The sequence below is a fragment of the Pleurodeles waltl genome, chromosome 6, assembly GCF_031143425.1.
Source record: "Pleurodeles waltl isolate 20211129_DDA chromosome 6, aPleWal1.hap1.20221129, whole genome shotgun sequence".
Taxonomy (NCBI): domain Eukaryota; kingdom Metazoa; phylum Chordata; class Amphibia; order Caudata; family Salamandridae; genus Pleurodeles; species Pleurodeles waltl.
In genome coordinates, this window is record NC_090445.1 from 58,550,555 (window position 1) to 58,563,310 (window position 12,756).

The 12,756-nt window shown below is 44.1% G+C and overlaps 2 protein-coding genes across 2 annotated transcripts in view; one reads left to right on the top strand and one right to left on the bottom strand.

The window, feature by feature from the left end:
- The window catches only part of LOC138299194 (E3 ubiquitin-protein ligase TRIM39-like), a 261,551-nt gene extending 259,930 nt beyond the window's left edge, over positions 1-1,621 (bottom strand). Inside the window, exon 1 of the mRNA XM_069237292.1 lies at positions 792-1,621. Coding sequence (XP_069093393.1) covers positions 792-1,173 — 382 coding nt within the window. The 5' untranslated portion in view covers positions 1,174-1,621. The remainder of the gene's footprint in view (positions 1-791) is intronic.
- Positions 1-12,756, top strand: part of LOC138299193 (butyrophilin subfamily 3 member A1-like) — a 798,776-nt gene that overhangs the window by 38,487 nt on the left and 747,533 nt on the right. Inside the window, exon 2 of the mRNA XM_069237291.1 lies at positions 11,778-11,854. Coding sequence (XP_069093392.1) covers positions 11,779-11,854 — 76 coding nt within the window. The 5' untranslated portion in view covers position 11,778. The remainder of the gene's footprint in view (positions 1-11,777; positions 11,855-12,756) is intronic.

Consider the following 12,756-nt stretch of genomic DNA (forward strand, 5'->3'; position numbering starts at 1 on the left):
CCAAATTGGGTGGGACGCCCCTGAAAGGGCTTGTACTGCACAGGTAATCGCTCGCTGTATGTGTTGTAGGCGCATTCCTTGCCATTGCATCCAAAGCTCATTATCGATTTCACCCCACACTTTGTCTGAATAAATGGCCTTCCGTGCTCTAAACGCCTCATCATATCTAAACCAGCCAAATCCACCATAATCCATCTGAGTTTGCAGCACAATATCCATATACTTAAATAGAGCCACACAACTATCCGGATAACGTTCACAGTACACACTGGCGTAAATCAAAAAAGCCGAAGTCCAATTCTCAATCGTCGTTGGAACTCTAGGTCTACGAGCTAATTCCCATTCCTCCTCCTTTGAACCCTCCTTTTCCTGCACCTCCCTGTGCAACAACTTAAAAACATCAATAAATTCACCTCTCCATATCTTCTCTTTTAAACTCTGAGTGAGATGCGCCCCCAAAGGCATTGACACTCCAATGTAAGGCAACTTGTTAGATTTAATCCCACCCCCGGATCCATCGCCCGACGCAGCACCAGTCGCAACCTGCCCAGTACTTACCTGAGCCACCTCTGACTTACCTGCCACCACGTCTGAAACACCGCCCTGAGACACCTCTGACTTACCTGCCACAAACTCCGTCCCAATACCCACCTGAATGGCAACATCAACATTTCCCTCCCCATGGCCCACCACCGCCTGACTACCCATCACCTTACCCGAACTCTGTCCTGCAACACCCAGCCCCACATTACAGCCCCCAACCCTCATTTGTTCCTGCCCATAATCCTCACCTCTAAACAGGTTTCCAGCCACCAACTCCTGATGACGTCCCACCAGACGATCGCCCTGGACCGCCCTCTTGTTCACTTTAGGCGTCTCCACTGGAGCACCCGCCTGTACCGCCACTTCATGTACTTCCTCTTCCTCCTCATAATCCAAGAGCTCCTCCTCGACATGCTCCAAATGCAAACCAGCGTCCTGGCTAGTAGATCGACGGCCAGCAGTCCCAGGACCAGCATTCTTGCCTCCACTTCCCTGAACAGCTGCGTCCCTCGATGTCAGGCAAACCGATCCGGGTTTCGCCCTCCCTTCAGCCCGGTGTCCTAAGGGTGCATCAACCCTCATCGGCAAACGCCTAACACCAGCCGGCTGCCCAAACCGCTGATTCGCCATATAATCCTCATGCCGCCCAAAACATGAGGACTGTCACACCCAGACTGGTACGCACCCTGACCTGGCTGCCAAAAATCAAGCCTAACTTGCGCCACACCTGCCCTACCATCACCACTAGCTTCGCCACAAATAGTGCCCCTGAGCACTACACCATTACTATCAACAAATTCTACCTGTTCCCCAGCTTTAAAGACTGCCTGGTTATCAACTTCCCATTCCTGCACTTCACGAAGCATAGGACTAACAGCTCTTGGCACCCAAGGAATCATCCTGCCATCACTAGAAAAGAAAAAACTAGCTGGAAGCCCCCCCACCCACAAACCTCACTCACTTGGGCCATCTGTTCATCCCCTTCACCCTCCGAGTCAATTACCACTGTATCCTGAAGAAAATCGGAGGGCGCCGCCATCTTAAGCGCTCCTCCTAATGGCCATTCCTCCAAATCAACTCTAACTGGGTCAGCAACATTGGAGGGCACCACTATGTTGCGCGCCCCACCTAACGGCCTTTCCTTAAATACAGGCTCCGACCGATCCGCATTATTTTCTAAAGCGGATGCAGCTTGCCGCTTGCCTCTTCTAGACGTGCGCTTAAATGTAGGCGCATGCGCACCATCCGGCCGCGCCCCCACCCGGCCCACACTCGACACCGCACTCTGAGGGCCAACTCCCCTGCCTCCAGTAACTGCACGCTGACGAAAAGAGGCACCGGAGCGGGCCTCTTCAATCCATATAAAGCCACTCCCTGCCCCTTCATCTAACTCTAGCAGCTTTCTACTTTCTCCCTTTGTGACGCTTTCTCGTTTTTCCCTTCCTCTGTCTTTTCCATAGGTGTCTTTTGCTCGCAGCAAATGCTTGAGGCAGAAGAATAAGCCCTGGCCCTCAAACAAAAGTGCTGGTACTCAGCACCAGAAGCAACAAGCACAAATTAAGCACTGTACAAAGCACCACTGTGCTTGTCCCTTGAAGTAAATAAAACCAATCCATGAGAAGGGATGCTGGGGGGAGGAGTTGTTTTTATCTGGCTTTGAGTGCTTGTCTGTTGCTGCTTTATTGTCTAATTATCAGCATCTACGAGGCTGGCAATGTGCTGGAGGGGATGACACACTGCCACAAGGAGACCTGGAGCCCTCTTGCTATGAAACACAAATTCCAGCAAACTGGGGAAAACTGGATGCAGAGCCCAGTGATCCCTCAGTTTCCCTGACCACGTATGTCTTTGGTTTAAAACGCTTTACATTTTTCAAGTGCCTGGAGGAAGATGATTTTGGGTGAAGTGAAAGTGGCAGTATTAGTTGCAGCTTATTGTATCCATCACCAACCTTCAGGAAAGGAAAACTCAAATCTCAAAAAGCTGTATCCATAAAAACAGGATAATTATAAAGCATATACAAGTCAATCACATTTTGAGAACACAGAAGGGAGGATTTTACTGATTTACTGACAGAAAAACAAATTATGGAAGCAAGAATTATCAACATTATGACCTGCTTACAAAACATTTGCACTACACGCCTGTGCACTCCCATTTACAAGTTACAGATGTACAGTGGATGCCTGTACTGTAAACAGTTGTGTGACGTCATTGGCGCAGAGTCGACAACTTGGCCCTTTCTCCATATCATGTGATAACATTTTGGACACTGCCCCTTTTCATAGTAATAGCATGATTTGCCAAACTGGTCATATGGTAATACACTGCCTCCAGCAGGACTATTCTGAAATGAGTTTTACATTGATAATAGTGTCTTACCAACACCAGCACAATTACTGAATTTAAAAAACACAATCAATCAGAAATTTTAATCAGAAATTTGTAGTGTGCACTACTCACCTGTAAAGGTTTCAAGGCGCTGAGGGGAGTCAGTCCTCTATGCTTCAGTAGTTGAGGCTGGTCTTAAGGTCCTTCCTGAATTCAGGTAGCGATGGTGACTGCCTGAGGTGAAGAAGCAAGGTGTTCCAGCTCTTTACCCGAAGGTAGACGTAGGATCTTCCTCCAGCCAAGGTCTTCTGTATATGGGGTACAATGGCTAGTGCCTGTTGAATGGAGCAGAGAGGTCTGGCGGGGCAGTAGAAGGTGATGCGGTGGTCGAGGTAGGGGTGTCCTAGGTCATGGAGAGCCTTGTATGCGTGGACGAGGAGTTTGAAGTTGATCCTTTTCTCAACGTGGAGCCAGTGGAGGTCTCTCAGTTGTCTGGTGATGTGTTCGCGGTGGGGGATGTTCAGGATGAGTCTGGCCGAGGCGTTCTAGATGTGCTGTAGTTCCTCCAAATTTTTCTGGGTGGTGCCGGCATAAAGGGCATTGCGATATTTGAGCCTACTGCGGACCACGGCTTGGGTTAATGTCTTGCAGCAGTCGTTTGGGATCTATTCGAAAATCTTCTGGAGAAGTCAGCGTGTGTGGAAACAGGAGGATGCAACAGAGTTGACCTGGTGGGTCATGGTGGGAGATGAATCCAGGATGAAGCCGAGGTTGCATGTGTGGTTTGTTGGGGTGGGTGAGGGGGGGTGCCGAATGTAGCAGGTCACCAGGAGTCGTCCCAGGCTGATGCGGAGGGTCCCAGGATGAGGATCTCAGTCTTGACTGAGTTGAGCTTGAGGCAGCTCTCCTTCATCCAGGCAGCGACGGTTTCCATCCCATTGTGCAAGTTCTTCTTGGCGGTTGTAGGGTTTTCGGTCAGTGAGATGATCAGGTGGGTGTCATTGGCATAGGAGATGATGTTCTGACGATGGACGTGAGTGGGGCTATGTAGATGTTGAAGAGTGTGGGGCTCAAGGAGGAGCCCTGGGGCACTCCATAGCTGATCTATGTAGGTTCCAACAGTCTGACTCTCTGTGTTCTGCCAGTCAGGAAGGAGCATATACACTGTAGGGCCTTGCCGCAGATGACAGCTGTGAGAAGTCTGGAGCAGAGGGTGTGATGGGAGACCGTGTCGAAGGCAGCCAAAAGGTCCAGTAGGATGAGTGCTGCTATTTGGCCGCAGTCGAGGAGTGAGTGGATATCATCTGTGGTGGCAAGAAGGGCGGTCTCCATGCTGTGGTTGCTTCTGAAGCCTGATTGGAAGATGTCCAGGATGTTGATATCCTCAATGTTTTTGCAGAGCTGTGCGTTGATGAAAAATCGGATAAAAAATGCAAGCATGTTAAATATATTCATCTACTGGATCTAGGAATCTATGCAACACATTTAACCTTTGGTAAGATACGAAGCACTCTGTAGAATAAAAAACTATTATTTTTAAAAATCACATGCTTTCATTAGCATGCACTTCTCTCTGTATTGGAAGTTTCTGTCTGAATAGGTGAGTCTCTACTTTGGTCCATAGTCTGGGGGCTGTGGCTTACACCATTTCATAACATTGAATGTTGACAAAATGTTTGAGCAAGCCTAACATAACAGAAATAACTAACTCAATGTATAATAAAATGTTTATTGTACAGCACCTTGAAAATTATTTTCTATATTCACTACTGAATCGACAAATAGAAGAGACCCTTAATCTAATCAACTTCATACAGTAAGGTATTGCTGTTGAAAGCACACTCAAAAGGTGGGTTAGCCCTGTACTGACAAGCTCATGTTGTGTTTAAAGTTCTGCTCTTGGCTCGCCAGAGCTAACTTCCACCTATCTATAAATTGGTGCCCTGTGAGTATAGGTGCGTTATATGATCTAAATGACATGGGCCTATTCTAAGCTTGTGTTTAGAGGTGTGCCACATGTTCCCATGTAACAGGCTCCAGAAATGTTAAAAATAAACAGATGATTATTTGGTGCCTCACATGCTGCAGGAAGGCTTCTTTGAACTTTACCATGGTCTAAGGACTCTGCTATTTAATTATCAAAGAAAAGGGCGAGAATCACACCTCTGGGCATACATATAGGATCCCTCTAAAGAGTAAACACAAGACAGACAGCTATCTCAGCAATCTGCCACAATGAAAATGGAGGGCCAAACCCTGCAGATAGCAATTTAACAATGTGTGTAGTGCAGAGAAGACATTTTAATTAACTGAGTGAAAACTGTAATTTGTGTGAGAATGGTTATCCAAATTAAAATTATAATTCGGACACTCAATTGAATTTGACATGTAAACTTGTATTTCCTACAAGTGGTTATTGTATCATTAGTTTTGATAAAGGAGGTAGAAAACTGAATATTTTGTACTGTTTAGGCCAGGCCCTTTGCATCTGTTTGCTGATGTTTATGCAACACACAGAATAGCCTGTGATCCTGATAAGTGTGCATTGTGGAATAAATTGAGGCTGCCTTTGCAGAAATAGAGCCCAGGCCTGCAGGCAGCCTCCACAGATTGCCTCAATTACACCCTTGTTTGTGCAAGGACGCCAAGAACACTGTCCCCAAGGTGCTTGATGGCTAACAAGGCAGTGTGTAGTGTAAGCACAAGGGGGGATTAGGAATGCATAGAAGGGGTAGGTGCAGGGCGTAGATACTGTCTGCTAGAATCATTTTCCCATGGGCACTGAAAAATCTGTTAATTTAATCAGCGCCTTTGGTATGGCTTTTTAAAAATGCCGCATTTTTGAGGGGATAGTCCTTAAAGGAAACATGCAAAATCGTAACTTCTGTGTTGCTTCAGGGGCCAAATGCTAAGGCACTGGCGATGAGTGTGCCACCATAAAATGCCTAAAAGTTCTTGGAAATGTCATTACGTGCTAGAAAAGGTGTCCAATATGCGTGGAATCTGAAAATAGATGAAGTGATAACACCCTACCTCCATTGACACGCACAGGTAGGAGGAATTTATAGTTAAAAGTAGCGAGAGCTGAAGTTGGACCTGGACTTCACTGCTGCTCCATGAGGCTGAGCCTGAGGTAAAAGAAAGAATAGTGCACCAAAACTAACACAAATGGCCAGAAGTGAAAGCCTACAAGTAATAGGGCCAGTTGCCATAGGCGTGAGCAACACACCAAATGGAGGGACAAATATAATGATTCACCACAGAAAAGCAAGAATTTTCGAAGGGCTCACAAAGGAACAAATGAAAAGTGGTGGGCGTGCTCTAAGCCCAAAGAGTAGAAACAGCATGCCTCGAAGAGGCAGCACATGTGCTGCCTAGGTGAAACCTAAAAAATCAGGGTGATGAAAGTAGTGATCAATTGTTGACCTTAGCCATGAGGCAGTGGAGCACCCTACATGGTTGAGGGCGGGGTGTGGGTTCTGGGATGAGAGGTGGCTTTGTTTGTAAGTGTGTTGTGTTTGATTGAACCTAGTATAAAGGCAGTCTAGCACCGTACATGATCGAAGGCTATGATAGAAAACAAAGGGTGAATTTAGGCAGAGATGACAGGAAGGGGGAAAAGTGTGTATGTGGCATCGAAGCTCTATACACAGTCATGAATGGGGTCCCTGTGCATGCAAAAGGATCATGAAAAAAGACATAAAAAGCTCTGGCAAAGTTAATAGGTCTGGCCATATTAAAGAAAGCTCATAGGTTGACAAGTTTGTGAGTGTGGGTGTATGGATATGTGGCTGGGTGAATGTGCTGTTGAGTCAACATTTGTATGGACGTGTGAGGGAGTCAAAGAGCTTGTTGATAAGAAATGCACCATGATGAGCAGCAAAAGGAAAATGACATACAGTGCAGTTGCAGAAGAATATCAGTATCAGAATATCAGAATATCAGTAGGTGCAGCACAATGAGAGATTCAGATGATGAGGATGCGAGGGGCAAAGACAGAGATGCAGCAGGTGCAGCTCAAGAGAGGTGCAGACGATAGGAGATGAAAGTGCAGCAGTATAGGGGGTCTGAGAGAATGGCAAAAGGTGCAGCAGAGCAAGCAGGTGCAGTAAAAGAGGTGCAGAGGATGGGAGCTGCAGGTGCAGAAGTATGGGAGGTGTTAGAGAATGGCAAATGTGCAGCAGAACACAATAAACTGGTGCAGTGGAAACAGAGATAAAACAGGTGCAGTGAAAGAAGTGCAGAGGATAGGGGCTGTAGGTGTGGCAGTATGAGAGATGTTAGAGGACGGCAAAAGGTGCAGCAGACATAGGGGCACAGCTGCAGTGGAAAAAGTAATGGATGCATCAAAATTAGAGATGCTTTTGCAATATAATGATAAATGCAGAGATTAAGAGATGCAGGTGCAGTTTAATGAGTGGTGTAGGAGGATAATAGATCAAAGGTCCGACAGAAAAATACATGCAGGTTCCGCAGGAAAAGAGATGCATGAGACGTTTCCTCTGGTTGCAGCACCAGTTTCTATTGTTGTATTCACTATGCATCTATGCTTAGGTCAAACCTTACCCTGTATCACAGTAATTAGACCCTTGAATAGCAGTAACTAGAAGGGTTTAATGTAGCCTTTTCAGCTGAAGGGGTTCTCTTAATGATATGGGTATGCTGTCTACTCACACTTCTTTCCACATTTAGACAAAGCTCATATTTATATGAACCAATATGTTACACTGTCACAATTATAATGACAATATGAACCACTATCAACATTTTCACAATTATAATGGTAATATTAACCAGTATGCTTACATAGCATGTATTGCTAATTGTGTGATGTCTTTAGGTACAGGTAACACAAGTCAATTATTACCCAAGCTAATGGTACTCCTTTTATATACTTTGCAAAGATGAAAGTGTTCGAAGACTTGACATGATTTGAACCTGTGCCTTTCAACTTGCACAAGGATTTCTACCATTAATGCATTAACCCACTGAGCTATCTTACCAGCTTTGGAGTATTTAGTGAAATGTAATGTGCTACTTCATGAACACCATTCTCAGTGTTCCCCAAATGGTAAATGTGCGGATTCTTATGAGGAAACGGATGCTCTGGAGGGATAAACTGTGCCTTTAAACCTACCCTTATTTATTTAATGTCACCTTTCCCAGATTCCTCACAGAGGTGCTGCTCGTTAATATCTCATGCTGAACGGTAATGTGGAGTGTGTGCTGTAGGACTTCTGACCTTGGGGTAGCACCTACTGGTCTGTGCGGCCTCTGCTGGGAAGCGCTTGTTAATGATTGAAGATGTTTATCATTGTTTACTTTTCTGATCCCAGCGAATCGCAGGGAACGTGGGGTAGGGTTTCTCAAGCCACTGAATAGAAAAAACTATCCAGCTTTTCAGAATAACTCATAGGTATGCAAATAACCACATTGTTTGTAAAGGTATTCCTTTTTATTATTTATATTTTTTATTTTATACATCTTTATAAACTCACTAAATTGTAGATTGATTAGTCCAGCGAATGAAGATACCCCTGATGGAGAGTTATATTTATAGGTAACAAACTTTAGTGCTGAATTAGATGAATCATAATTAAACATTCCTAATGTACTCTCTATAAGAAATAACATAATTTAAATTACTGCATTCAGGGTGCAGCCTCTGAAGCGGAGTGGGTGAAACAGACTGAAACAACACAAGGAAATTAGAGCAGATTTGCCCACAGGTTTAACAAGGACAACTTGCAATAATAAGAAACTCAACATGGTGGCATTAGTATTGACATACGAGGATGAAAGGGTGGAGGATTGTACGTAGCTGAGAGAAAAGGATTTGGCCGTGAAAATAGACTGGTGGCTTGCTCTGGGGACTGCTGCTTCCCTGTAAAAATATACATAGGGCCTGATCACGAGTTTGGCAGTCGTACCGCCATACTGCCAAGGCGGCAGTCCCAAAATGACCGCTGTGTCAACGGTATCCTGCCCGCCATATTGTGTTACCGCTGGCCCTGCGGCAGTCTTCCTGATGGCGGTGTACCGGTGGGGTACGCTGTCAGCAATACACAGTATATTTTTACATTTGTGTCAATACAGGTGTGTATATTTTGACCAAAATGTACACATATGCATGACACGTGTAAAAATATTTTGGACATCTACCACTCCATTGCTGGAGACTAGGGCATAAATGTCCAGTCCAGGCAATGGCATAAAAATGCGAAAGGTCATTCCTGTATTGATTTTTTTTTTTTTGGGTGAAGTTGCTGCTGTGGAGGGGCGCCCAGGTCGAAGGTATCCACGCTGGTGACTGAAGGGAAAAGAAGGAAATGGGGGAGCTAGCACCCCATTTCCTTTGATTCTGCCACCTATAAGCAGCCGGTCTCCACACCACAGTTGGCTTGACGGAAAAGCACATCATAATGTGAATGGCAGTATCCTTTCTATACGCGTCTGACAGCTGCTTTTCCCCAGCCATCGTCAATCACTGGCAGTGTCCACGGGACTGAGGCGGGATCTAGTTCAGCAAACCACCAACATCGTAATTCGGCTGACAGGGCCTCCAACTCTGCTGTGACAATAGTGACAAGACCGCCAAACTCATAATCAGGCCCATAGTTTTTAAAATGCACACAGTTATGGTAAGTTGTGACACACGCATAGGCATTTTACATTACTTATAGAATAGGAGTTCATTGTCCAACAGTTGATCTAGCTAAGTAGGCCGCAATCAATGCATGCATCACATTTCAAATTCAGCACCCACTAACTACGATCTGGCAGAACATAACTAGCAACCAGCAGAGACGGCTAACTACAGTACCATAAAGTACGATTAAACCTCCAAACCTGGCAAACCAGTAAGCCAAAACAATAAAGAAGTAAAGGGAGCTGCTTTTATTAATCCTCTGGAAGGTAGTGCCCTGCCAGCAAAGGTGGCAGAAGAGGGCTTTGCTTCTTGCAGTTTCACATAAAGGAGAAACACTTAATCATTGAGTGGGTTTAACCTGAGGCTCGAGAATCTGGTGTCTTTGGAAAATGGTGTAGGAATTGCTGGAATTGTCTCGACAAAGCACAAGGCACTTCTGCAACAACTCAACACTGCTCATACGAAACTGAAGGATAAACTTTTGGAATTTCTTTTAATAACTCTCTCTAGCTACAAACACTACCAATAATCAAATATGAGAGGCCCTGTGTTCTAAGTTCTAAGGTAGGGCTACCCCAAAAGGTTTTGGACTGATTGCTGCTTCATCTTTGCCCTCGAAGTATTTGCATGCAGAAAACCCAGAACCATTGTTTCTAGGAATTCGACACAGTACATCTTGGGAGATGTTGTTTTTGAATTCATGATATTCTGCATCAGGAGAGTACACAAACGCAGTGCACTTGGAGATGATGGCCCCTGATTATGTGCATGTCAAATGATAATGATAACTGATTAGGACCTCTGAAAACCCTTGTCCACATCTCCATCCCAGATGTGCACTTGCATGCAGTGCACCTGGCTTCAGTCTCCAGCATCTCTTTACTGTTTCATTCATATTATACATTTAGTAAGTCATCATGTATTATTCCCAAGGCATCCCGTAGGTCAGATTTTTAAAACATGGAGATTTATTGTAGCTTAAGGTGATTTGACTAACGTTCACTTTTGATGCTTGAAAATGGGCGAATCCCCAAAGCTGTTTACTGGAGGGAATACTGCCTGGTGTTTGGCACAATTTTGCAATTATAGGTGTTTAACAAGTACTTACTTTTACTGCGTTGTAGCCAGAGAGCCAAGGAGGGCTGTGTTTGATACGATCCACTGATAAACATATATGTGTGTTTGCACCAAGTGCAGGTGAAGGACAAACCAATTGGAATCTATCCTAGAATACTTAACACATACAGTATGTTTTAACTTGTAAAAGCGTTGCAGTGTTGGTGACCTTTTAAAGATAACTGTGTATCTTTTTCTGAAGTTTATTTTGTTTATTAAAATATACATGTTTCAGTGTTGCTCTGTGGGGGAAGGTCAAGACGTGTTTATAATAAAGGAGAAACTCACAATATTAAAGTTACAGTCTTGGTCTCACTAATTTGATACTGACATAAGTAGGTTATCATTCCCATTTATATGCTGTGAATGCCTTGCTGCATGGAGCGATGGAAATGGTTATGAGTCTAGGCATTGAGAGTACTATGCAGCCTTGTGAAGAGATCGATGTAACAAACATTGGCTTGTTGGACCTATTACTGATATTTAAGGAACTGAAGAGAATATTTATACCGAGCAAGTGAAATATGCACAATAAAAAATAAAAAATGTAATTAGAGGATTTTGCTTGATAAAGATGAAGGTGCCTGGATTCAGCTAGTGAGTAAAATGAAAAGCATGGCTAGAGAGTTGTACTTAGGCCCATTGGAGAGGACCCATCCCTTGCACTTGTTGTTACTGATGCACTGTAGCCAGTGTAATAATCAATACACATTTTAGACCATCGTTAATGATAAGGAGTGACAGTGAAGTGACACCTGTTCATGCAAAAGAGTAGAAGTGTAGTTATTAGATTATTGGGGTGCTGTCTAATAGGCATAAGAATATTCTGTTCTGAATAATTGTAGGAAATTATTTCTCCATTCATTTTGTTAAATTGTTAAGAAGTGGCATATAGTAACGTCACATTTTGTTTCATTTTATTTGTCTAAATTCAATGAAATAATTAACTTTTATTGTAAATTTAATAATTCACATCTGTATCCTGTGGACAAACATAAGCATGACAACTCTTAGCACATATTGCAGTTTTCTACGCAGAAACATTAGTGAGAAGTGTCGTTGTTTCAGTCATTGTATTGATTTGTTCCTCACTGTTATCTCTCAGAGTAACCTGTGGGATTTGTTGTCCTTTTCTCAGAATGATGGCACTTCCCTGCCTGCCAGGACTCATCCCCCTGCTGCTGCTGTGTCTGTACCGTCAAACATCTGTTTCGGGTAGGAGACCACCTGTTTTGTTATTATATCATTTCCGGCCGTATTTAGATTTGCAATGACAGTCTTTCAGTCCACTAATCTAGCAGGGCCCCCGCACCCACCACACTTGTGGAAGAATGCCCTTCATAATCAAAGATGACTCCAACACCGGAGAGGGATTGTCTCACAACGTGGCTTCTGTAGCAAAGGGTGGAAACCACCTTAGGGGAAATCACTGTCAGACCCTCCACCACGTCTCTGTGGAATGATGGAATTTCCAACCACAATATGGGACCATTTCAAATGTCACCCTAAAGAGGGAGTGCATTTCTAGTTGCCTTTCATGCTGTATTCCCTCAAACATCACTCGGGCCACAAAACCTGAAAGAATGCTTTGGGTATTGTGCAAAAAATGGTAATGGGCAACCACCCTAAATAAATTGTCCATACTATCTAAATGGTGTTCCCACTTAGGAAGCCTGTAGAGACACTGCCACCAGGAAGGCCATCCTTTGCCATCTTTAATATAAGACAGCAAAACGCCAAGAAGGATTAGGAAGGTATTTCACCATTTTAACGGGGATTGCCTTTAGCCCTCGCCTGTGTGTAGGCCCTAACCATTCATAGATGGGAAATACTTCACGGTTAAAGTAACCAATAGTAGGAAAACTTAGGGCACATACAATTATGAGATAGCTTTCCAGATCAATCTCAGTTAAATAAAGTACCTTTATATTTAATAACTCTGAGTATTGTGATTCTTGTGATATAGTGCTATATGACATAAGTGGTATAGTAGGAGCCTTGCATGTCTCCTAGTTCAGCCTAAGCTGCTCTGCTATAGCTACCTCTATCAGCCTAAGCTGCTAGAACACTACTAATTACCTAATAAGGGATAACTGGACCTGGCACAAGGTGTAAGT